This window comes from Anastrepha ludens, chromosome 2 (genome assembly GCF_028408465.1).
Source record: "Anastrepha ludens isolate Willacy chromosome 2, idAnaLude1.1, whole genome shotgun sequence".
NCBI lineage: Eukaryota > Metazoa > Arthropoda > Insecta > Diptera > Tephritidae > Anastrepha > Anastrepha ludens.
Genome location: NC_071498.1, coordinates 156,475,762 through 156,503,754, shown reverse-complemented (window position 1 = coordinate 156,503,754; position 27,993 = coordinate 156,475,762). Strand labels below are relative to the sequence as shown.

Here is a 27,993-nt window from a genome sequence, read left to right as displayed (position 1 = left end):
TTAAACTCGTATGAATTTTTGATTTTTATTTTAAAATATGTTTGAAATTTGTTACTTATGCAATTCTAAGTCAATCAACTATGTAGACCGGTTTAGATTCATTTGTTTATGCCTATAATTTTAAAACCACTTTTTTTAAATTATTTTAATTAGAAAGAAATAACTTATGAACCGATTTCGTACAAACTAAGCTAAATAGTAAATGGCGTTTTTACGAAATAAATCAATTAACCAAAAACTGCAATCACACTGAGGTTTTAGACAACGAATGTTGTATAGTTTCAAAAACATGATTACTATTTCTAAACAAATTTCGCATTTTAAGTTTTCAAAAAACAAAATCACATACCGTTAAAACAAATGAATCGCCCAAGCGCTGAATGCAGCTAATACCTTAATGAATGTTTTAGCATTGCATCACAAATCACGAACTTAAACAAAATGCTAAAAAGTATTTTCGTTAGTTTTTAAAACCTATTTTCTTAGCCAATAAAATGAATTTCTGCTTGACACTTGCAAAATACTCGTACATTGGTGAGTTCTTAATTAAAAGCAAAAACTTGTTCATGGATTTATTATCAAAGTTTTGCCAAATAGAGTCTACATATATTTATGTATATATATATAATTGGCGCGTGCACCCTTTCTGAGTGTTTGGCCGAGCTCCTCCTCGCATTTGTGGCGTGCGTCTTGATGTTGTTCCACAAATGGAGTGTACGTACAATATAAAAACTATTTAGGTAAATATAAATACATACTAAAACTTCGTTTTTCAGCTGTTGCCGACATTTTAATTTTAATAAATTTTTTTTTTGTCAATTCAAATACTCAATTTTCACATTTGCAGTTTGTATGCGTCCTTGTACTTCGAAATTGCGTAAAGAATTTACTTAACTAATTTAAAGCGAGTTCCATCTGAAAATGGTGTACACATTCACATTTATGCATTGGTTTAACACTCTGCCTGCCTATGAGGCTCCAACACATCAATTTTAGCCTAAACAACTACTTACCGCATTAATTCGTTTTTCAATAATTCAGTAATATTTATAATACTCATTTAAATTACACACACATACACGAAGAGATTAAGAGAAAAACTTTCTTAAAACCATGATACACCAAACGCTTACAGCTCGCTCCTAAACGTCGCGTTAGCTCAGCGCACGCCAGCTGCCACCAACCACCACTTGGCTCCATTCCAAATACACATTTCGTTATACCGAAAATTCTGATTGAACTCATGCTGTTGCTGTTTCCGTTGTTATTGTTCTTGTCCTCGGCCGGATATGAATCCGGATCGTTGCGATAACGTAGAACCGACCATCGTGGAAACTCATACTGTTCGTTTCGTTGGCATTCAATCTTTTACGCTTCAACGGTGAAGGGATCACGCGAATGATGTATTTTCAAATGTTTATTATGATTCGTTTTCGTTGTGGAACTCTTGCCGCATATGTTACACTGGAATGGGCGTTCGCCTGTATGTATGCGTCGATGTTCGATGAGATAATAATGCCGATGGAAGGATTTCTTGCACAGGTCACAGGTGAACTTTTTGTTGCCGTGATGTTCACGTCGATGTCGCATATAATTATATTTTCGTATAAATTTGCAGCCGCAATACTCGCACGTGTACGGTTTGATTTGTTTGTGGGCGTTCATGTGATTCTTGAAATCCACCTCGCGCACAAACGCCTTGGGGCAGTGCTCACATTTGAATGGTTTGGCGGTGCGATTGGCATGCACCCAAGAATGTATTTTCAGGTTCCATTTGGTGGAAAAGGATTTATTACAAATTGCGCAGTCGTGTTGTGTGTCCATCGAATGTGTGGCCATGTGCGCCTTGATTGAAGACTTGGCAAAGGTTTGCTTGCACAACGGACACTCCATCGGTTCGGTATAGTCGAATTTATCGGAATGCGCTAAGCGTATGTGACGGCGCAAGGAGTTCGCGTGCACGAAACGATCACAACAGTGAGGACAACATTTCGGTTTAGCATCGTGCGTCTCCTTGTGCCAAAGGAAACGCGCCTTCGACGGCAGTACCTCACCACAATAGCAAACATATTCCTTCTTCCTTATGGTCTGCTTGCTATGACGTTTCCGATGTTGTGTCAAATTGGAGTAGCGCTTAAAGTATTTGCCTGCAGCAATAAATCAAATATAAAAATATATTAAGAAAAATTATCAAATTGAATACAAGAATAAGGTAGAAATACTCACCGCATACTTTGCACTTAAGTGGCGTATGTCCAGTATGCATACGCATGTGTTCGACCAATGCGCTACGCACCACAAACTTTTTGTCGCACACATTGCAGCCGAACTCTTTCCAGCCCAGATGACGTTTCAAATGCAGTGAAAAATTCTTCCAACGCTGAAAAGTTTTGCCGCATGTAAAACATTCGGCGGGATGTTCGCTTAGATGAGCATCGTACAATTTGACCGATGTGAAATTGCGCCGGCAAATGTAACAGAAAAAGATCGACTGTTCAATGAGTTTCTGCTCCATCTCACTTAGATTATGGCTATCTTTCAAAGTGGATATATTATAGGCCACCAACATACGATAGAGTGCAGCTAATTTCGTGGCTGGTGTTGACAACGTCAACGGTTGGATTGCGGGTTTCGTGTCAATTGCATCACTGACGCCATCGTCAGCTCCACTGTTTGCATTGGAATTGTTTGTAGATAATAATGCCATGTTTTTCTTGTCGTCTATAAGTTCTGGTTTAGCATCAATGCCTTCACCACTGGCAGATGTAGACGCAGCCGCTGCCGTAGTCGCCGCGCCCGAAGCCGTTAATGGCTGGTATGCGTTTTCCACCTCAATTTTAACAATGTCCTGCTTGGAATCTTCAAGAAATTCCACACTTTCTGTACGAACAAGGCCGCCGTTGCAACCATCTGCCATATTTACAACCACAACATTGTCAACACCACCGTCAGCTGCATTGGTTGATGAGGAAGCAGCGGCAGCGGTGGCGGCAGCCGCAGCCGCAGCCGTAACCGGACGTTGAACACATATCAATCGTCGATTCTGACGCACATAATTATGTTGCCTTATCATATGCGAATTGCGATCCTTCAGCTTCGGAAACTCGGCTGTGCAATGTGTGCACTGATATACTTTCTTTCGTTGTCGCCTCTGATCGCCACCCAATGAAGCAGCTGGATCGCCAGCAGCTGTAACAGCAGCCGTTGATGTGCCACTCGCCATAAACGCAGTAGAAGTCACAGCATTATCGCTATGATGTGGCTGTTGCAACTGTTCATCTGCTTGCAGCGGCGGCTGCTGTTGCTGCTGCTGGTGCAACAATAGTTGTTGTGAAGTAATTGTAGCGGTTGGTTGCATGCGCGATACTCCCGCCGTTTTCTCTATACGTCCAATAACATTGCCGCTATTGCCAGTACTGTCACGCTTTCGTTTCTTCTTATTAGAAGACGATGTTGAGGGCAATGCATCCGTGTGCCGGGCGAACAGTTGGAAATTGCTATTGCCAACGCCTGTACTATTTGCTGCCGCTGAGGTAGTTGCTTCCAAAGGGAGACGAAAATCAAAGCTGATCAAAAAAATAGAGACATTTTTAGTGTTAGTTAACAAAATTAATCTAATGAAGTTGAAAGAATGAGTGTAGACCTTTTGCTTGAACGGACCGAAGTCGCCGTATTGCCCGTTGTAGCCGCTGAGGCGCTCAAATCCTGCACAGTGAAATATTCATCGTGATTCCAACCATTTTCGTGTTGAAATATTCCGGGAAATGTGGTTTTGAAAAAACGCGCAGAAATTTCGCCATACATCTACAATTAATATAAATATCAGGTTTTATAAAATATCTGGTATGCAAGAAGAGGATTAGAAATAACTTAAAAAAAAACAAATTTTTTCAAAAAAAACTTTTCGTTAAAAAATACTTTTAAAAAAACTTCGTTAAAAAAAACTTAAAAAAAACCTTTTCGTTAAAAAAAAAACAGTTTCAAAAATACTTAAAAAAAAACTTAAAACAAAAAACTTTTTTTTTTTCCAGATAAAAAACCTTTTTTTCCAAAACAAAACACCTATTTTTCAAAAAAAACAAAACTGTTTTTCCAAAACAAAACACCTTTTTTCTCAAAAAAAAAACTTTTTCAAAAAAACTTTTCGTTAAAAAAAACGTATTTTGCAATTTTGGTGAGCTTTTAGGTAACTGTTTAAAATTCATAACTTTTGTCATAAAATTTCAAAATAGTTGTTAATAATCGGAAAATGTTAGAATACGTTTTTAAGAGCTATCGACCATCAAAAAACGTTTACCTTTCAGAGGGAACATATAAAAGTAATGAAAGCCCACTTCAAGACCCGCATCTCAAATTGAAAATATTAAAACGTAAAAAATCGAACTGTTTAAAGACGGCATTAAATTAATTAATAACCCAATTGTGACCTGCATTCAATTTTTTTAATGAATTGGAAGATCTCAGAAATCTTTTCTGGAGAAATCAGGAATATTCTAAATTTTTCTAAAAGCACACACTGGTTTTAGGAGAGATTGGGACAAGTTTCACACGCGGCATCACAATGGGCTGTGAGACTGAGTGTGGACCACCGGACAGCCGCTTCAACCTGTTGTTGTTGTTTTTGTGCAGCTTACTGAGCCGTGTCAGTGCCGTATTCGTCTAGCTCATCTAACCGTATGCCCAAGAAACTTGCTGTTTCGACAGGTTGGGTCAAGAAAGAAAGGGGTGTTAGGTGAGTTGGATAATGGGGCATTTGAAAAGGTGGTTAGTATCGTGCGGAGTACCTTCACACGCTGGACATATGTTAGGTAATTCGGGGTCAATTCTGAATAGGCAGGAGTTTAGTCTACTATAGTATCCAGAACGTTATTATGCCGCGGGTCTCTCGGGGTAGCTGATGCACTTCATCTGCTGTGGGTGGTGGTTGGACTCAGCTTAAGCCGTTCAGGGGTCGGGAGTTGAGGAAGATGGTAGGAGTCTCCCGCTGAATATATGTCTAAACACTGTCCGGTCCAGTATAGTTGAAGACTCCTCTGTTTTGAGTTTTGGTCTGGGAAAATGAGTGACGAGTGCCGACCATTGAAATAATTATCGGACCGCCTTTTCAGTGCCGGCGGGAGTGTCGACTGTATAATGTCATCTAGTAGTGTGGAGTAACTGACTGTATCGAAAGCCTACTTTAGTTCCAGCGCTACTAGGACAGTTCTCTCGCAAGGGCCGTTTTGGTTAAGCCCGCGGTTGATTTGGGTGTTTATGGCGGTGAGTGCTGTGGTGGTGATGTACACTCTTCAGAATCCAGTAATGTGTAGAGTGGGAGTAGGAGGGCTTCAAGAGTATTCACTACTGGGGAAAGGAGAGTTATCTAACGATAAGATTCCCTGCATCGACTATAAACAATTGTAACTGAATGGCAATTATTTTTGCTTTTCTAAAATCAATCCAATTTTGTTTCTTCTTTTTTTCAATGCTCCATAGCATTTGCATTTTTTATTAAAATTTTAATAAAATCCAAATAACATCAATTGCGCACTTACCGGCTGACTCCATGAGTTCTCAATATCGCAATTGCTTTCCTGCCCTGAAATCTCACCCTTGGCAGGCATTTTTTCATCAGTTCGTATATTCAGCGCATCTGCTGTGCAGCCACCGGCCAAGCTACTCTCTGTGGCTGCAGCGAAGGATGACGAGGTCGAAGATGGCGCACCTGGCATACCAACTAAAACCTCACGCTTACAAGTATCCAGATCCAAGTATTTACCCACATCACCACCATCTACGGCCGCATTGCAATCGACACCCAGCGTTGCTTCGAAATCAGCATTTGTCGTAGCCATGGCGTGGTGATACCAATGCGGTGCAGTATTCCCTATTTCGCCGCTGCCGCTGTGCACACCACCAAAGTGATTGGTATGCGGTTGCTGCTGTTGTGTTGAACTGGTGGATTCATCTGTATGGACAGTATTGCTGCCAGATGCAAGAGTGGCGGCTGTGGTGGCGTCCTGCGCAGCCTGCTGATATATGGCTGAGAAATTACCACCTTTAGCATCTGGTTGTTGTGCACCACTAGCTGCACCACCACCACCACCACCACCACCACCACCGACGGCACTGCCATTGCCATAAAGAAAACTAAATGGATAGTCGGTGAAGTTGTGTTGAAGTTGCTGTTGCTGGTTTTGATGCTGTTGTTGCGGCAGTTGACCGGCATTTAAATCCTTCGCATGAGATGTGGTCGTGCAATTGGTTGCAGTGGTGGGTACATCTGAAGCCGATTGTGATTGTGAATACGATGATGAGATGACGATCTCTTGCACATCATCATGAGCTATAAATTCGTCTTCCCAGCGCAATGCGGCATGTGACTCGGCGCTATTTGTTTTGGTCTTAGCGAGACTCGTCGTTGATTTGGGCTCGTTCATTGCATTGGAATTGTTCGAAAAAATCGAAGTGGCCGAGAGAAAATTGGTCACGCCTGCATGTGGTGAGGCGCGCTTCTTCGAATTAGCAAAATCCAACAGAACACGCGCATCATCATTGGCTGCGGCATTGTCATTCGAGTTGCTGATCTCTTTGATTTCCTCTTTCAAGGGCTGTAGATAGTTGGCTTGTGGTTCATGTTCACTTTTACATTGAATAATGGGTGCACAATTGTCAACAGACGCGTTCAGATGATTCTCCAGTATGCTGTGACCCAAATTGCTGCCATTGATGCCAATCCTATTGGTGCTGGTATCGTAAGCTGATGTGATGGGTTCGCTTTTTATCAATTTATGTGCTATTGTATGTTGTTCTTGTTGTTCATGTTGTTCGCGATGTTGTTGTTGTAATTGCAGTGTTTTCTCTTTCAATTCCATTTGTGCTTTGGAAGAGGTGGTCGGTTGTTCGCATAACGCTTCTTCATTAATTATTTGGGGTTTTATTTCCTTAGTATCCCTATTCTTATGCTGTTTGTGGTTGATGTTGTTGCTTTTGTTGTTGAGGTTGAGGTTAGCATTTGCATCAGTCTTTGTTACTTTTGGCTTGATAATTAATTTCTTCGGACCCTTTTTCTGCGCTGGCAGTGAAGTCGATGGAGGCGCTTGGGCAGGCAACTCTGATTGCGCCGCCTCTGCTTGCGAGAACCCAGCTATATCCTGCTGCTGCTTCTGCTTCTGCTGCTGCTTCTGCTGCTGCTGTTGCTGCTGCTCATCTCTATACGCCTGCGTCTCCTCCTTTAGTTGTATGATGTGTTGCCGCGTCAAATCTTGTATAATTATTGATGTAACTTGCGTTTGATTTGCCGATGCAGCCGCATCGCTGCATGCATTTTGTGATTGTGTTTCTGTGGCTGTGGCTGCCGGAGCAACCACTGTTGGATGCGCTGATTCCTTTTGCGCTTGTTGTTGTTGTTGACTAGTTGTTGCCATGCGTATAACACTGGTCACGTGACTCGAGCATGTTGCTGTTGCTGTTGCTGTTGCTGCTGCTGCTGATGTCGCTGACATGACTGATGTTGCGCCTATGTTGGCATTTTGCATCTGCAGCATGGCGGTACTGGCAGCCTTTGTATCATTGTCACTGTCATTTATTCTAACCTTATTGCTACTACAATTATTTTCAACTATTTGTTCAGTCTCATTTTTGTTGGCGATTGTAGGTGGTTCGATTACAGTTGGTGCTTGAGAATCGTGAAGCTGTTTTTGTTTATCAAAATATTCCTTGTTTTGCTCTTCGAATGTTTCCTGCTCCTGTGGTGAACTAATCATTTCGTAGTCATCAAGCGGCTCTTCTTTTTCGACTTTGAGCATTGGTAAGGGCATAGCGCCGGTTAGTGCATTACTTTTTGCTGATATTTTACTGGATGCTATTATATTACCAACCAAATCGAGGTATTCATCTAAATTCAACTGTACATCGCTCAGCACAGTTATAGTGTTTTTCGAGTTAAGTTTACGCGACGTTCCGGTTGAATTAGAACTTTGGTTGAAATTTGATGTTGAGCTTGGCATCACACTGGATTCGCTATTGTTGTTGGAACTTGAATTCGCAACGGCACTGGGATCGCTGCTTGTGTCCCTGTTAGCAGAACTCATAGATGCGCCGTTCAGTGGCATGGATCTATCGCTATTTATATGACTGCTGATAATGGGGCTTGCCGTTATTGACCCATCGCTACCATACGCTTTAGTTTGCGTATTTTCGTCAAGTATTGAATTTTTCCCACTTGTTTCTGCATTCTTTATGTGGGGACTCTTACTCGAAGTAGACCGCCCACATTTGTCATTCTCCGTAGTTTGCGACTTCTGTGTTTTTCTTGAAGTGCCAGCACATTCAATATCCATTGGCACGACGTCACTTGTTTTTGTTTGTTCATCGGATGTAGATTCTTTCTTGTTATCGTTGTTTTTCGCTGTCATATTCTCATCCTCATCGCCATCTTCATCGTCTTTCTCGTCATCTTCGTGTATGTGCAGCACACTTAACGGTGACTGATATATGCGCTCAATCACCGAAAACTCGCCATTATCTTTCTCAACGCACTCGACAATGTGTTTCGGTGTCTCCTGGACTATAAAATCGCCATTGTCTCGTTCCAAATAGTGCGCCACCGGCGATTCAGCATAACGCAAAACAGAAGACGACGAAGGCGTTTGCGCCGCTGCCATCAACATTGAACTGTATGGTGAAGACACTTGTCTTATGCCGCCAGCGGATGTAATGGCTATAATGGCTGGTGGTATGGTTGCAGCTGCAGCAGCACTGGCTGCTGAAGTTGAAGGAAGCACCTGACTTGTTATGGTGCCACCAGTCATAGCACTGTGATCAGTGGCATCCATTGGCACACGTTGCTGTACAGCTGCCGATGTTTTGCTTGAGTTGCCGAAAGATGCCAGCGAATGTTGCAATTGTTGATGCAAATTTGTTGATGAGCGTGTGGGTGGCGGAGGCGGTGGAAGTAATTCAGTAGGTTTAGCGCCCATCGAAGGGTTTGCGCTTAGAGCTGGAATATTTGAAAGAGTATGTTGCTGATGATGGTGGTGTATTTGCAGCGGTACGGAGGCAGTTGCTGTTAATTGTGGCGGCGGCGGATGCATTGTGGGACGCTGTTGAGTTTGAAGTGGTAGTTGCTGCAGCTGGTGTTGTTGTGGTTGTCGCTGCTGCTGCTGCTGCTGTTGTTGCTGATGCTGATGATGCGTTGGCTGCTGGTGATGTTGATGTTGTATATGGCTTTTATCTCCAGTAGCATTTTTATTTTTGTTTTGGTTGTGTTGAGATCGAATTTGACTTATCGCAGTGCCATAAGCAGGCGGTGGTTTTTGATGCTGCATTTGGGAGGATGCATGGAAGGGGAAAAGCTAGCAAATAAATGAAAATATTTTTACAATAGATCAGAAGAAAATTTCAAAATCTATAGCAAAGCCTATTTAGCTTGATAATAAAAAAATACTTCGAAATTAAAAGTACCTGCAGCGAAGACGGTGGTGCGGGCATAGCTGTCGAATAATATATTTTCAGGTTCTGCTGTTGCTGCTGCTGCTGATTATGAGTTTGTTGCTGTTGTTGATACTGGTGTTGAAGCTGTTGTTGTTGTTGAATTTGCTGCTGGATCGGTAGCATTTGAACGTGACGATGGGTGGCAACATTACTTGCAAATAGAGTAGTTGAGTGTGATGAATGTAGCAGCTTATTCGGCATTTGGCCAACTAATATCGGCATGGTTGCCACTGGTGCGGGAGGTGGTGGCAACGCTGTGTGTTGCTGTGCAATTGTAATATTTGCCGTTACATTATCCATGTGCTGTGGTTTTTGTTTGTGTTGCTGTTGTTGTGGTGGTTGGGGTAGTTGTTGCTGCTGTTGCTGCTGCTGTTGTTGTTGTTGTTGCTGTTGTTGTTGTTGTTGTGGCTGCTGCTGCTGCTGCTGTTCTAATTGACTTGTTACTAATTGCTTCTGTTGCCTTTGGTGGTACCCATTCGCAGCAGCATATCCATCAAAATGACCTGGCAGCACTTGTCCAACAACGCTGGGAATCGCCGCTGGTATGAGTGAAACCTTAACCTTACCCTTTCCACTACCAGCTTCGGACTTGTTCTCACCATTTTCGGTTACACTTGTGTCCTTTGACTTTGCAACACCATCAACTGGTGGCTTTACCGTCGCTGTCGTTGTTGCAGCGGCCGCCACCACTGAAGTCGAAGGTTTAGTTATTGCTGGTATTGCACTGAACGCGGCTGTAAAGTTCAGACTATTCTTTTGGACTGATTCAGCAGATACTGAATTGTTCGTAGCCGAACTGCTAATTGTATCTGAATTAGCAGAAACTGGTGATAGATTTGGTTTTTCGTCCGGATCTGACTTAGTTTCGCCACCTCCACCTCCACTTAAGGATGCCGCCAGAGCGGTGCTTGCAGCAGTGCCACCACTACCCGAAATAGTCATTTGCACGAGTGCCTTAATCACTTGCTCTTTCGGATGGGTTTCCAAATGATCCGAAAGGTTCATACCAGCATGCAGGAATAGTGTGCATACTGGACACTGTACGTTTTCCCCCATTTTGTATAATTTTAATTCTATGCTGTGTGGTCTAGGTATGTATTAGATGTAATATGACAATGCTACTGCAGTAGTTCTTTCAAGACGATAAAGCTTGAAATCATAAAATCGATACACTTCTGTGCAAGTCCATCTTCGTTAAAACATCAGTAATTTAAGCGAGGTTTTACAATTCTGGAAAAATTAAAATCGAAATTTAATTAGTTTAACACTCTAAATGGCTGTAATGGATATAATAATAAGTTATAATTTGTCAAAAAATTCGTCCCAATGAGGTTATGTGAACATCCTCTATTCCATAAAAAAAACGAATATTTTACAAATAGAAACACGAAATACGGCTTGGAGATTTACGGACATAATGCAAAAATTAAATTAAAGCTACTCTCGGCTCCCTACCATACAGATCTGAGAAGATCCCTACGAGCATTTCCAACAAATCCTCTGAAGAATATTTTTGCGGAAACTGGACTAACTTCTATCGCAGATAACGCAGAAGACTGTATTGGTAAACTTTACGCTAAACTTATAACAGCATCGAACAACGCACTTCGAAAAGATGTACAGCTTGCTACACTTCGAAAGCGTATTCCTAAGATACCGTCAACCATCCATCTCTGTCTCAAATTTGCTAAAGATAATAACCTACCGCTGCAAAGGGTTCAAATCAGTAAACATCGAAACCCACCCTAGCTACTTAAAGAGGCGTCCTTTATTAACAATTTAGCACTAAAACGTAAAGCGAATACATCTCATGAAGAATATAAATCCATTTTTTCTGAAATCGCAGCGAATTACAGAACCATGGGCTGGAAGCTGATCTATACCGACGGGTCTAAGACAGAACTGACTTCATATGCTGTCGTAAAAGAGCAAAACGAAATAATAACTTATGGGCTCTTATTCCCATTCTGCTCTATCTTTACAGCAGAAGCAGTTGCAATTTTTAACGCTTTTTTGTATGCAATCCAAAACAAGGGCAAATTCAGAGTGTGCACTGATAGCTTATCGTGCTTTCCAGAACTACAACAACTCTAACTACATAATTGATTTTATAAGAGAGACACTAACTACCAAACCACAAAAAATCAAAATTATGTGGATTCCTGGCCACGCAGATATTAATGGTAAAACACATGCTGACCAAATTGCAAAACAAATGAGAATCACCCCTACCATTGCAACCAATATCATCTTTAAACATGACATCTACAGTCTCATAAAACACCAAAGGCAAGTGACCTCCTACGCGAGTGGAGTAATTATATATAACCATCCCTACTCCTTAGTTAATCCTAAGCGTGTAAAACCAGGTTTTAGTGAGTCAATCCCAACGAATATGGTCACACCATGCATACGCCTTCGACTAGGCCACACAATACTTACACACAATACTTACTTCAAGGCACTCCACCCAATCTATGCCCGTTTTGCAACTCCACCCTGAGTATAAATCACATTCTGTCTTCATGCCCTAACCTTGCATCGACTAAACATCATTACTTTCGCAACATTGACCCTCTCGAAATATTAAAAAATTCAACCGAAGTCAACATATCTATATTATATAACTATCTCATAACTATCTCAAAGATACTGATCTACTTCGTCGGATCTAATCGAGCCATAATCAATCTGCCAGCCGAAAGCCTCCGATGCGAGCGCTGCACTACTTTCAGTTTGTATAATAATTTTAATGTTATGTAAACCTTTATAAAATAAATAAATAAATAATTAATGTATATTTCGTATTGAATAACGAAACTGTGGCTTCGGCTTTGGGCTCATGGTGCTCACATGCACCAACGTAAACGTTCGCCCGTCTCAGCTGACACGATGAAACTAATGAGAGCCCCATGTAAATGAAAAAACAACACTGTTCCGTTCCGTAGTATCGTAGATGGTTGACGTGGGATTTTGGATTGTTTTTGTAGAAACGCGTCAGCTGATTGCTCTCTCACCACACAATGTTGCCAAACAGTACATTTCGAAATCATTTACAAAATAAACTTGGAAAATTTAAAATTTTTATAAAATAAAATTGCAGATAACACTAAAAATTTTGTTTTGATCATTTCTCTGAGCTACTAGCAGAAACGAAACGTAGCTTGGATGGGAGCAAAACAGTTGATTGCGCATTTAGTGCTACCTCCTCTAATACTCATCTCTCTTCAAGATGCAGTAGCGAGAGCAGAGCAGTGTTTTCGTTCGTTGATATTGCTACTACGAAGTAGTTAATGCAAGAACTGGTTTAACTTACTATCACATCCTGAACGTAATTGGTCCGAGATGGCGCGGGTATTACGAGACCGTTGAAAATCTTCGGTTCATTCTCGGTTCGGCTTAGGCCGAAATCGTCCGAAACTCGATTGAGTTCAGCTCGGCTTTAAAAATCGGTGATCGACTGCATTCTAATATTGTGTGACAAATAAGCACATATTCGCCCCTCTATTCGTTGTTCTACAAATTTATTTTTGTTACTCACTTTTTATGTTATATTCAAAAACTGCAACATTTTATATATATATTTATAATTATTTATTTTATTTATTTATTTATTTATTATTAAAGTCAAAACATACAACCATAGGTTATTTTTACAATGATTGACCTTAAGAATAGTTGACATAAAAGGATTAACAGTAAAATCAAAATTAAAATTAAAATTACAGATAGTAGTAAAGAAGTATAAGTTGGAGAAAGTATTAAAAGGAAAGTAAGGTAAAAAATAGTGGTAGCAGGGGTAGGGATTAATGGGAAGAGATTTAAAGTACATTCAGCAATTTTCGGCAAGATAGCGAAGCAATTTATTTTTGAACACGAGCTTTCTTTTATACGTTTAATTTTGTAAGGTAAGGTATTCCAAAGACGGACAGAGAACACAAAGTATTGACGTTCAGTCACCAAACAACTGTATTTCATCGGGACTATGTTTAACGAGCGGCAGGACTTTGAAGGCATAAGTCGATCTTTGAGGTATCCGGGTTTTTGAGTGTTTATGATCTTGTGGAGTAAAACTAAACATTTAAACCTAAGCAAGTCGTTAAAGGATACGGAAGCAATTTTTTTCGCAAATACTGAAATATGGTCATAACGTTTTTTACAGTACACGTACCTAGCAATGTTGTTATACAAAACATTAAGCTTACTACGACACACACTATCACAAGGAGTATATAACTCGCAACCATACAGTAACGTTGGTAACAAATACGTTTTAGCTAGTAGCAGTCGAGTGTTTACTGGTGTAAAATATTGAGTTGTCCATAAATTTCGGAGCATACCATAAACTTTGCCTATGACAGTAAAAATGTGGTTGCTCCATGTCAAAGTTCTATTAAATGTAACCCCTAGATTTTTAACATTGTCCACATATTTAATCTCAGCGCCATTTAGTTTGACTTGTGTATAGCCATCGAGCTTGATATATTTTTTGTAAATAACGATGCATTGGGACTTATCAGGATTAAGAATTAACCCATTTTCAGAAGCCCACTTGCTTGTGAGGCTCAGGTCAGAATTCATATTGCTTATGCAAATATCAATGCAGCTAATGGGACAACTAACATATAATTGAACGTCATCAGCATACACATGGACATCACTATATTTAATCACACCGAACAAATCGTTAATGTACAAGACAAATAAAAGAGGGCCAAAGATAGAGCCTTGAGGTACACCTCTGGTTACAGGGAGAAAGTTTGACATGGTATTATCACTACATACGGCTTGTAATCGGTCACTAAGATACGTTTCTATAAGAGTCAAGGCCGACGTTGAAAAGCTAAATAAGTTTTTAAGCTTCAGAATTAAGAGCTTATGGTCTACGGAGTCAAATGCCTTTGAATGGTCAAGTAGAGTTAGAAAGGTCACATGCCTTTTGTCAATGTTGAGCCTTATATCATCAGACACTTTTAGGAGTGCTGTGGTGCAGCTCCTACTACATCTAAACCCCGACTGCAATGTGTTCACCAAGGCGTTGCTATTCAAAAACGTGTTTATTTGGCGATGCATAATACGCTCAAGAACTTTGGATAAGAACGGCAGTATTGCAATCGGGCGGTAGTCTCCATTCGCTTTCTTAATAGGTATGATTTTGGCTTTCTTCCAAGAGTTGGGAAAGATTGACGTGGTTAAGACGGTATTCAGAGCATAGGTAAGATATTTTAAGATCTTTGGTAACAGGCATTTTATAAATTTTGGATGAATTCCATCCAGACCGGCCGCATTCGACTTGACACTAAGTATGGACTGTACTACCTCACAATCATCGACACATTCAAAACAAAAACTGGACATCACAGCGTTAAGATTAGAATTGTAATTTTCGTAACATATATTATTAACAGAGCCGGGCAAGCGCACAAAGTTCTCATTTAGTACATTTACATTAACATCACCTAGATCTAGCATAGGTTGATTTTTGTTCCCAATCCCGATCGCACGTATTTTGTTCCACGTCTGCTTCGAACCCACTGCAGTACTAAACTGCTGCTCATAGTATTTTAGTTTACTCAATCTAATTGCTTTGTTAACATCTCGTCTGCAAGCCTTAAAGATGTTATAAGTTTCCGAGGTTCTGAAGCTCTTCCATTTGCGGTACGCTTTGTTGCGTTTGCAAATCAATTGTTGAATATGGTTGCTGAACCATGGCCGGTTTTTATCAATTACTGGTTTGTGTACAAGTGGTACGAAGCGGTGAAAGAGCGAGCTAATGTTTTCTTCAATGAAGCTAATTTGCTCATTACTAGATATTAAGTTATGAATACATTCCCAGTCAATTTCCTCCACAGCCCCTTCAAGAAGCTCATAATCTATGCGTAGAAAATCACGGTATGAATAGTATTTAGTGTCATGGGTCAGTTGGAAGTTAAATGTCATGAAAATAAGATCGTGCTTAGAAAAACCTGGCACAGAAAGCTGGTCAAATATGTTTTTTTTTTTGGTTACATTACTTTTGCGTTTCAATTTAGGATAATTTTATTTATTTCCTAATTTTTTAATTTTTCTTTTATTTATGTTTGCGTTTATGGGGAACCGAATACTCAATACTAACCTTAGTGGTGGTGTAGAAAGTAAAAATTTCCAAATTTTGTTAAAAAAAAACACCCAATCATGTTCATTCCGGTGTGGCATTACTGAGGTGCCTCTCACGAGAAAAAGAGTTTCGCATCTAAAATTTCGAAAGTACTTGATAACAGATTTTGAAAGACGTTTCGGCATTGCCAGATCATAACAAATATTAAAGACGCGTTTTTATTTAAAAATATAACTGATGTCTTTATTTAACCCTTCATTAGGCATCCCGGCCTGGCCAGACTGCCTTTTTCATTTTTAAAATATTTCTGGACTTGGAAGCTCCTAAAATTTAAAGACGAAAAAAGACCAGACCCGGATGCCCAACCGTAGATTTAAAAAAAGGTACCCAACGGATGGGTAAATCCTCATTATAATGTAATTATGTACTATATGTTGACATACGAGGTAACTTTGCACTATGAACAAGAATTTACAGGTCATGGAAAAGGAGGTATTTAGTTTGACATTTTGTAAGTTAAGAAAGAAAAAGAAGTTGACCTCTGACATTAAACTTTTTTTTTGCTTTAAACAGCTTTTCAACAGCGTTGCTACAACAGTCAGTTCTCAGTTACCGGATTTATATCTGGCCATGGACTGTGAATTAAGCAGAACAACACGGAAAAGAAATCTTTGGCTTTAAATTACTTTGGCCATTATGTTTCATTCATTCATTCATTCTAATGCCTTTCATTTCTCAAGAATTTATCAATTACCTTTTTGAAAGTTATCAAATAAATAGAAAAATTATTAATTTAGTAAATTACGAAAGCAAGTGAAAGCTACCATTTTTGATAACGAATTAGCAAAGTGGCAACCTTGTTCTCTTTAGTGAAGTGTAGGGAAGGGAAACACTGGAAATTCTCTTTTCGTGTTCCATTCGCGGTCACACGGGCAAAATTGTTTTCAGCAACATTTTAACATTTACTACTTTAGCTTCTTCGGATATATTCTACAACCCCTAACATGTAAAGCGGTGAACGCCCGCAACAGTTTCTTAAATATTTCAATGAAAAATGCAAACTGGTTAAATAAATTTGTTGTTTTTTATTGTTTACATATACATATATACATTTTTGTACTAAAATAAAAAAAATAAACTAAAAATACTTCATATATAAATAAATATATATGTATATATATATAATTGGAGCGTACACCCTTTTTGGGTGTTTGGCCGAGCTCCTCCTCCTATTTGTGGCGTGCGTCTTGATGTTGTTCCACAAATGAAGGGACCTACAGTTTTAAGCCGACTCCGAACGGCAGATATTTTTTGAGGAGTTTTTCATGGGAGAAATACACTCGAAGGTTTGCCATTGCCTGCCGAGGAGCGATCGCTATTAGAAAAATGTTTTTCTTAATTTTAGTGTTTCACCGAGATTCGAACCTACGTTCTCTCTGTGAATTCCGAATGGTAGGCACACACTAAAATTAACTTGAGTATCTAGGAAAAAAAATTCAAATTCAACATAAAAATGCCCCATAAGTTTTTTAAATTATAGGTCCCTACTTTACTAGCAAAAATAATCCTGTATTTCTCAAACAGCGTTCTGATGTTTGTCATCGTTGATTTCCTCCGTTTTATTCAAGGCGCATTCATTAAAGGTGGTGGCACTAGACCAACAACAAAGTTCTGAACGTTTGATTGTCAAAGCAAAGTGTTGAGAAAAGTAGAAAACAAATAATGAATTCGCCTTGTTTCATTCTGAGCTGACAGCCACATGGACACGGCGAAAGAAGAAAAAACAACTCAGCCGATTTACCAACACCACCTTTAATATATTCGCCTTGGTTTGATTGAAAACCAACACAGAACTCAGAACTTTTTTCCTCCACAAAAAAAGAAAACGAATGAAGCAATTGTCAAAAATTGCTTCAAGATTGGAAATACGAATAAGAAGAGCAATGCGTGTCGCCAGTTCGGGAGGCAAAATACCCTCTCTCTTACGCGTCCGTCCTTCTCCCACGAACAAAATGTTTCCCTGTGTAAATGGGCACTAATGTAGAATACATGCGAATCATTGTACCATACAGCATGGTGGGTATTGCGTTAAGGGTTTTAATACAAACAATGCAACGGTTGAGCACCAATGTATATTTAATTGAATTTTGTTGTGAGAACACAGCCAGAAAGCTGGAAATGTAGCTTCTTATTGGTGCTGAGAAATGAAATATGTTCTGCTTGTCAAAAACTTTGATATTTTTCTAGCGGCTTCACCCACAAAGCAACACAACCGAGTGAACGACATGGACCAGTGTTAACGTTTTGGTTATTTTTAATCGTTTTTCTCTCTAAAACGCTTTTGGTAATTTGTTAATTTTTCTTCTGCTTGGTAATTTCTCGCAATCTGAAATAAACTAGCCGTGATGCCAGAAGTTTTACTACAACTTTATTCTATTACAGTTAGCAAAGCATCGTCAAAGTTCATTCAAATTGCCTGTTTGAACTTATTAATTAAGGTAATCTGACAAGCTTGCAGTAAGTAAATAGTTAGTCAGGGCAAGACATATCGCACGAATGTTGGAAGAATGGCATATTATAAAAACAAACTTAAGTTATAAAGACGAAACATCAGTTTTCTTTTTTAATTTAAAGTCGTAGCTTATTAGAAGAAAGTGTGTCTTCATTTTTATTACAAGAGTATAGTTAATTGAATTGCTTGAAATCATTTCTGTCGGTTTTTTATTTTTATTTTATTTTAAGGGGGGGGTAGGGTTTAGCGCTAAAAAAAACACTTTTTTTTAAATTTTTTACAGAAATATGGCTTAAGATACTTTAATAAAATCAGTTGCATGTTATTGTACATCTTTTCAATAAGTTTTTAAAAAATATTAATAATAAAATATTGACAAATAAGCCCATGACAGAGTTTTTTTGGAGATATGTTTTTCGAGAGGTGCTCTGCGGTGCCAATCGGCATTCGTCGTAGAATCATCTGAAACTAAAAAAAGCGAATTTTTCAGTTAATTACTACATTAATAAAATTTTTTTTTTTTCATTTTTGTAGTTTTGGTGGCAAAAAAACGTAAAACAGGCATTTTTGGCGAAAAATTTCGCCATATTTGTAAGTGAAAAACAACCTTAAAAAAAAAAATAAAAAAAAAAACAGTGTAGGGGGGAGGTATTTTTGATTTAGAAAACGTGTGCCAAATTTGAAAAGAATCGGTTGAATAGTTTCGGAGTTGTAATTGGCACCGACTTTTAAGAAGTCGTTTCGGGAAAAACGCGTTTGAAAAAATGACTCTGAGAAATTATCGATGCTCCGCATTCGAGGTAGAGTGCCTACAAAGGTTATAACTTTGAGAGTTCTGCTCCGATTCACTTAAAATTTTGACACAACATTCTTGAAATGATTTACTCTAAGATGAGTGAAGAAAAAAAATTTCGATTTTGTGGCCCTACCCCCCCCCCCCCCCCCCCCCCCCCCTTAAGGCCAGCGGGCCAATTAGATGTCCTAAATTCAGTAGTTCTCGCGAAGCGTTGTAGGATGAGAAAAAAAACAATTAGCCAAATGAAGTTTTGGGGATAGTTTAATATATATTTGAACTAAAAAAAAAAATTTGTACAATCTCCAACAATATATTGTAAGCCGAGTTATCAATAGATTCCCAGAGCGCCTTGCCACTGAAGTATCCAACTTCTGTACAAGATACAACTTGCAATTTTCATCTGAAAACAAAAAAAAAAAAGATTATTAATTTTGATGTAATTATCTTCGATGTGAACTAAGAAAATTGGGAGAAACACGTAAAATTCGAATTTTTGGGGAAGGTAGAAAAAAAAAAAGTGGTTTTTCAAGGGAAAAAAAAACTCTTCAACTGGGTAAAAAAGTCGCTTAAAAAAAGTGTTTGGATGTTTTTTTAGTTCACATAGAAGAGAAAACAATACTAAAGATAACGCATTTTGAATGAAATGGATAGCTCTTTTAGTTTTTTTGCAATCGTGTACATAAATTAGGTAAAATCGTGAAAATGAAAAGCCGAGAAAACGCGCTTCAAAGTCAATGGTCAATGGGCGGAGTACTACAACAATAAGCGCACGGTTGCTCGACGCCGCACTACGCTCGGCTCTGTAGCTCTGCAAATACTTGGAATTTAACTCTGAAAATTTGTGTCTCATGTTCTTGAATATCTAAGCTATTGATTTAAGGAAAAAAAAAATCGATTTTTTTGACCTTTTAATTGGCCCGCCGGCTTTAAATATGACACTCTTCCATCTAAGGCATCCGGGATATTTATATACTAAAATGTGGACTTTGAAATGTGATTAGTATTATTTAATACACATACATACATATGTGCCTACGTACTTGAAATTTGAAAAAACGTGTATGTGGTTTGTTGGTGTTCTTTTAAAAAATGATATTTTCAGATAATTTTCTTCCTTTTTTTGTTTTGGTTAAAAATTTGTTTGGCTGTGGCAACACTGAGCATGACCCTGCTGTGCAGCACGTTGTATTGTGTGTTTTCTATATAAGAAATGAACAGAAATACAAATATGTGAACAAAGAGTAATTAAAGAGAGCAGAGAACGCTCTCATTTGTGCATCGTGGTTGAGCAGGGCTTTTATATGTGCTTTGTGTTATATGTATTCGCATATGTTAGCAGTTTAAATTTCTATAGTATTTTGAAGTCTCTTGATCTCCTTTCCTAAGAGACTTGTTAAACATTTACCTTTCGGATAAAAAAATAAGAGAAAACACGATCGATACACTTGAAGTACCAAAATAGGTTGAAAAAAAAATGTTTATTTTTATTTCTAATATTATTTACATTTAATACAAAAATTTAATTTAACTCAAAAAAAGCATATTGACTTGAATAATAGTAGCGCCTCTTAGGGGCATCGAATTCCCCAATCATTCACGTTGCAAAGTAGGTATGGTGAAAAAATATTTTTTGAGCGGAACTTTGGATTCTATGCCATTAAGTCTGTGTTTCACAAAATTTAGCTTTAGCTTAGTGTCAAATTCGCTCAGAGCCGAATAACGGTCTGCTAGGTAGTACACCTCTAAATATCTTTTCACCCTGTTCACGTTGGTCCTTCGTGATGGATTGCCAAATCAACTGAACTTTCCCCCACAAATCCTCAATAGAATTGAGAAGGGCTGACCATTCCAACACGCGAATGCCTTTATCGCGCAGCCATTTTTTTTCAACAGCCTAGTGCTTGAATTATTATCCTAGTGAAAGCGCCAACTATTATCGGCAACCCACCGCTTTTTCCTGTTTGTGTTTTTTTAAGCTCACAGTTCTTCACGGGAAGAACTGACTGCGCGATTAAAAAAAAAAAAACAGTGCACGTGGTCACAATAATAGCACAGCGAGATGTTGCCAAGTTCTGAATGTGTTCAGTAACACAGGAGCGCGACGTATTATGCTTTTACAAGCGTTTAGTACGTTCCACAACAAAATGCAAGGCACCAGCATCAGAAAAAGAACATAATCTTTAGAAACTTCGCGGTATGTAGTTTTATAGCTCATTTGATAAGCATAAACTTGACATAAGTTACGTAAGAACTTAAAGATGATCACTCAAGCTGGCAAATCAGCTGACATACGTGCATATACAGTATCATGCCAAATAAATATGAACACATAATTTTTTCATGTTTTTCTTGTTATTGTAATTTAATCGAGCTCGAAAAATACTCCTAACAAAAAGTAGTCCCTACCTCCTGTAACTTGTTTCTAACTCCAAATTTGTCTCATGCTCTCTTGCAAATAAGCAATAACTTTAACCCTAGGTGACATTTCCAATTTATTGCTAAGGGGGGTTTCGTCGATTCGACGACGTATATTTTAGTGTTTCCGATGTAAAATAAATTTGGATTTTTTAATTTGTATTATTAGGTGGTTATACAAATTCACAGCAAAATTTCTGGAATTAAGTGCAATGAAATCTTGCAACAACACTTGGTAGAAAATTACTCTGATAATTCGCCACTTGCTTGGGTTGGTAGCAAAAGGGTGGATTAGCGCCAATTTTATAAAGACTCTTGAGTGGCCAGCACAATACCCCGACCTAAATCCAATAGAGAATTTGTTAGGAATCATAACAAGCACGCTGACGCACTACGCTTATGTACGCATACGCTTGGAATGGAGATGCAGCTTTACCCTACATCTGCCTCTTCCATAGATTATGTTAAAAAAAGCTTTCTTAACACAGAAATTTCAGATGGACTCCGCGCTGTTAAAACATATCTGTCTTACCGAATTCAGTGTCATCGCTGTCTCAACATCAACTGTCATTTTGTAGTTTGACAACTCAGCTTTCATTTTACCTCACCATTAGCATGCGCAAATACAATTTTGAAAATGAAATGTTGACACAGCAGAGTGCCCACATGAGAAGACGTCACAAAGTCAAAACAGTCAAAATTTTGACAGATGTTAAGACACATTCAGTAGAAGTTTTAGATGTGGGGTTAAATATACTAGATATACACAAGTTTGATACTAGGGTTGTTCTATATATATGTAGGCAAAAAACGATGACTATTTCTAACTTTTGGTAGTAAATAAAAATCATGAATACATTTAACGTATTACATAACAGAAAGTGCATTCACAAATAGGTCAACAAACCTAAAAACCTATTTATAAATATAATATTACTTTGGCGTCGAACCCTATTTAGTGAATAACAGTTAGGACTCACGTTTTAATAAAAATTATTGAGTGTTTTCTTTAACTGCATGAGAACTATCGATATCGATATAACTATGGTTTGACAGCTAAGAATTGCAAACTGTGCTGACATTTCTGTTCAGTAAAGTTTGGCAAGTCATCAGGAATCGTTTAATACGCGAACAATGCTTCAAAATTGTGGAAATTTATATATAATACATATATATTAGGCCGGGTCGATTTGTGGGGAGGCAAAAAAATCGCTCATTGCTTTGTGAAAATCATATTCTAGGGATCAAAATAAGAAACTTTGCCGAAGGAACCATACCTCTAAACCGAATTCTGATGTCCCCCAATTTGGGTCGAACTTTTTAGTTTCTTTTCTCATGTAAAGGACAAAAATGGTGATATTTTGAAATGATTGGATAGGGAACCCCACAGGGGAGTTCCAGGGGGTGTGCCACTGGCATGGTTGGATCGGCCGACCAAAGCTAGTGGGGGTCGGTCAGACATTTGGGCTCGATTGAAGCACTCTAAATGGGTCAAAGTGGCATTTTTCGTTCGATCCAAATTGGGGGACATCAGAATTCGTTTTAGAGGTATGGTTCCTTCGGCAAAGTTTCTTATTTTGATCCCTAGAATACGATTTTCACAGAGAAATGAGCGATTTTTAAATCGACCCGCCCTAATATATATATATATATATATATAATTGGCGCGTACACTCCTATTTGTGGCGTGCGTCTTTATGTTATTGCACAAATGGAGGGACCTACAGTTTCAAGCCGATTCCGAGCGACAGTATTTTACGAGGAGCTTTTTCATGGCAGAAATACACTCCGAGGTTTGCAATTGCCTGCCGACGGAGTGTAAATTTACTTTAAAAAAAAAAAAAAAAATCTGTTTGCGAAGTTCATAGAGCGAAGTGTAGAAAGAAGACGCCGAAATGTCGATTCGCTTCATTCTCAACTTTTTGGCCTTTGTCCTTCGACTAAGTGGAAAATTTTACATAAGGTCATGGCTTACGTGCCCATAAAATACAGTTCGAGCAAGAATTGAAGACAAATTACCATCGTTTTCGTCGAATTTGTGCTGATTGGGCTCATTTAGATTTCTTATTGAAATTTTTTTGGAAAGAATAATGAAGAAGTGGATGGTCGAATGGACCATGTAACTCGTAGGCACGACGGACATATGCCCGTTCCCAGGACAGTCGGTTCTACGTTACCGGAACGACCCGGATTTATATCACTTCAACAGCATTCCCCAACAACAACCACAACGGACATATGCCATGAAAATATCTACCAGATCATAATAAAAAAAAAAAACATTCCAACAATAATTGTCTTTTGTCTTATCACTTTAAGTTCTCAAGCTCTCAAAAAAAACACCCGGCATAATTCTTTGATGGAGGCCAAGTTGTAATCAGCTAAAAGCAAAAAATAAACAATTGCAGTAAAATTATTTGTTTCGTTAAAAGTTCATAGAAATGAAAAATGAAGCAAGCGATTTTCTGTCAAGATTATTTCTAGGTAGATTCTAAGTTATAGGGTCCCCGACCTCGCACGATAATTAGGATCTACCTGAAAATAATCAGAAAAGCTTGTCAGAGATTTGCTTGCTTCATTTTGAGGAAGATGATTTATGGAATATTTATTATGTTCCATCAAAACTTCATGCATCGCTCAGGTTACCCTAGTACACTGAGCATGTTTCTTAAGCGATTACTTGTACCTGTGTATATATACATACACGCACACACACACATCTTTATTAATATGTATGGCGATTTAATAACATATGAATTAGTACAATAAACAACGATTGGGGTCGTTATTCGATTTTGACCTTGAAATTGAATATTTAATCAAAGATATTTAAATTGCCCTGTATGACGTTTAACACACGAGTTAGCGCGTACTAGCAACGACATTCGTACACACATACACATGCGAATACAAAATTACAAATTCGATAGCTAAAAGGTTACATTTTTTATACGCAACATATGAAATTTAAATCTTGGAATACTCCTTCTTTTCGACTACAAATGGTTAAAAGTCGACCAACAGTTTAATAAATCGGACATTTACTCATAAATTCTGACATAAAACCCAAACGATAATGTCAGCTAAAGTGGAACCAAATCGCCAACAGGGACAAAGACTACTAAATTCAATGTTCAAACAAAAAATTTATTCGCAGATAAGTCTTATACTGATTGTTTAATAAACCCTGAAAGTATCTGCTACTCTATACACATGAGTACTTGTACATATTATGTGCATACATACATACATATGTATGTGTGTAAAAAAATAATTTATGTGGATAAATAATGTACAGAAAAAGGAGCAGATCAGAGCAAGAGAGTAAACAACTGTAAACCTTATAAAATTATAGAAACACAGTGATTCCTGAATTAAACATTTCAGAAGAGAGTAAAAACAAAGCATGGGGCAATAAAGAGATTGCACTCCAAACGGTGGAGTGCACACTGAAGCACACAGGTTATGTCTACACTCACATCTACATACTACATCTTCACATCATCACAGAAGGCGACGAAACAGTCACAGGCACCGCACTGGCTTGGTCGTTTTGTACTGTAGTTGTTTTTGTTATGCGCATCTTTAGCGATCAATTGAAATATATATGTATGTATGTGCATGTGTCGTGTGGGGTGCAGCAGACGATAATAATGACAGCAGCAACAGAAAACAAACACATGCAAACCAAGTGATTAAGGAACTAAATGAACAACAACAGAAATAAGCAAACGAACAACAAAACGCGAGATAAAAACAAAAGCAATGTTAAACATTTAAAGCTTCAAATACATGTTCAACCGTATGTATTAATATCTATGTATATAGGTGTACATATATATATACTTAAACACTATATATACATATGTATACGAAATAGCTTTAGCATGGTGAGTAGAATAATGTACATATAACAATAGCAAAAAGAAGCGAAGTGCAGAAAATAAGGAACAATAACGTGTAGCAAAGAAATATACTCGTACACAGATGAAATGGTAGACAGAACAACCAAAATGGAGTAGCACAAGAGTTGGGAGAACATGAAAATGGGGACAACAACAGGAACAGGTACATTCCGTGCTGAGCTCTCCCGGCGATGCATAAATTCGGATTTTATCGCATAAACAGCTTTGTCAGCTTCCAAAAAGTTGTATCATGAAAATTTGTGCTAATTGTTGCATTTTGGAGTTGAACTTGTATTAATTTATCATTTTGTATATGTACATAGGTATATTTGTACTTATGTGTATTACTCGTATTAAGATTATAAAATATTAATCGAAATTCGGTTTCTGAATTCCTGCAAATATTAAGGAGACCATTTCTTGGGATTTAAACACAAAACATAAAATTTCGTACTGCACATACATAAATATGTTTATATCTAATTTCACTTACTAGATTCTAAGTCGTAAAAAGTGTTTTTTTTTTGGAATTTATTTTTATGATATTTCGTTTAAGCAAAAATCATGTCGCTTTAGTTCTTTTTACTTTCATAGGAAATTGGTTCAATGGAATTCTCACATAAAATGAGGTAATCAAATGAACAGCCAAAAATTGGAATAGTTGGCACAACCACTTAGTCATAAAGAAATGCTATGCAAAGAGTAATGAGTGTGAGATGCTACCCTTATTGATTTTTCTTAAAAAAAACAGGCACAAAGATGTACACTACACAATTCTCCATCTCCAAATCTACACCAATGCGTCGAACCAGTATACATGAAAGATTTTCCGGCACATTGACACAAACACCGAAACACCGACACACCGTTTCCCATTGACAATGAATGAATGCAGTAGGCACAGAGGCCGCACTAATTTAATGAAAGCAAAGGAAAAAATTAATAAATAATTTTCATTCACGTATGGTTTCATGTGCTAAAATTTTTTTTTTTTTATACATATATTAGGGGTAGTAATCTAAATATCCAAATTTACGAAACGATGATATTTAAACTTTTACACGCACTGTTACATATATGAACGCACCTCAAGAAATATTTGTGCAATTCCCGTAGAATTACTTGGGTTGTTTTCTGCCTACTCTTAAATTTACTTATTGAAATAGTCGCTTAAACTTATACAAAATCGGTATTCATCTAAATGTTTAAATCACGAAACGCATGTTTTCATGCACATTTTTGATTGAATTCAAGAAAACCCAGTGAGTTGTTAGTATGTTTCAACAACTATTCAAAACTACGAGATTTGCTATCTGCTCGATCGAACCAATATATGTAATAGCATTACAATAACTGCTGGCCTGTATCTATTCAAGAATTGTTTATGTAATTCAATTGAAATTTTTGCTGAGTATACAACTTTAATTTTTACATGTCCATAAGTCCATATATGAGTGAGCATAGGCGAGCAATAATTTTGAAAAATTAATGCCCCTAATTTGTGTATAAAACTTTATAAGTCGTATGCCGTTTGACAGCTACTTCACGACGCATTTAAGCATTTAGATGAATACCCCTATTGTGTGTAAATACTAACGTTCTCATATAGGATGACACAGCTGGTTCACTTCATCGAACTCACCTTAACTATGACCAATGTTGTGAACATGGGTGCTGGCGCTGGTCAGGTTACTATTGTTGCTTTGGCCTCTACTGCCAACGCTGGTGATAGCGATCGTTTTCAATGCCTTCCACACTCAGTTATTTGCCCTTTTTAATCGCTTTCGCTTTGTATCTGTATCTTCTTTTTTTATAGCAAGTGCATTATTCGCTTTTAATAATTTTATTCTACGGTACACACAGCACACAAACACAGAGTACAACACAATATTATCGTTTACTTTTTTGTTTCTTATTTCACTAAATTACTCGGCTACAAGGGGTGTTCACATTGTTAAGCACGTCAATGTTCCCCTACACAATTGCCTACGAATAAGCACACCGTGTATAGTCCAACGACGATGGCGACAGTTTTTATGGAACGGACGTAAAACGTATTTACATGTATTTCGTTTTGGAACGTAAAAAAGCAAATAAAGATAATTGAATTTTATTTCACTGTTCTTCACTCACGCACAGATGATATAGTAGCAAGATATGGAATGGAATTTTGTATTATGTTTGGTACAGAAAAAAAATACTCTCAACCTGGATGAACAAAGATTTCCAATGATTGAATATAGGGCTGGCGAGGGTGATTATCGATAATAATGTTAATTATGTCGAAAATGTTTGCGTTCTTTTGTGTTGTTACTACTGTGCTGGTGCTGGTACGGGTCTTATAACTCCGTTGGTATTAGTTAGTGGTGTTGATCCTTGATTTTTACTTCAGCTCCTTCTCACGAGAGTTCGTATTCCTGCTACTCACAGACGTTCAATGACACATTTTTTTCTTTCTTTTTAACTTATTACCCCATACACTCCTTCCACAGCATGTAATGCGAGTGCTTCAACTGCTGCTTGTGTATGCGATTGCGAGGCCGTCCGACGGAGTCCCGTTCGTATAGGTCACACAAAAGAATTTTTTCATTCGATTTTCACAAGAAATTTCCACGAAACTCCACAATTTTTTATCGAAATCGTTACTTCACTGGTTTCTGCTGCAGTTTTTAGTATTTTTGCATATTTCCAATTGCTTTTAATAAATTTAATTCTATTGAAAATATTCTGCACCGAACTGAAAAATTACGACAACGTCTAGTTATTGTATTGTAATAGAGTACACATTTTGACA

At 38.0% G+C, this 27,993-nt stretch overlaps 1 protein-coding gene across 2 annotated transcripts; it reads right to left on the bottom strand.

Annotated features, from left to right (window-relative positions):
* Nucleotides 1-27,973, bottom strand: LOC128855664 (uncharacterized). 2 transcript variants are annotated; one of them, XM_054090750.1, is made up of 6 exons: nucleotides 26,842-27,973; nucleotides 9,445-10,704; nucleotides 5,535-9,335; nucleotides 3,644-3,804; nucleotides 2,227-3,566; nucleotides 1-2,147 (listed from the first exon to the last, which is right to left on the bottom strand). In XM_054090750.1, exons 2-6 carry the CDS (start codon nucleotides 10,528-10,530, stop codon nucleotides 1,369-1,371), a joined length of 7,167 nt encoding a protein of 2,388 aa, XP_053946725.1. In that variant the 5' UTR covers nucleotides 10,531-10,704; nucleotides 26,842-27,973; the 3' UTR covers nucleotides 1-1,368. The 2 variants fall into 2 exon arrangements, with proteins under 2 accessions (XP_053946725.1, XP_053946726.1); XM_054090751.1 differs by having other exon boundaries at nucleotides 27,672-27,973.
* Between the last annotated feature and the right edge of the window lie 20 nt (nucleotides 27,974-27,993).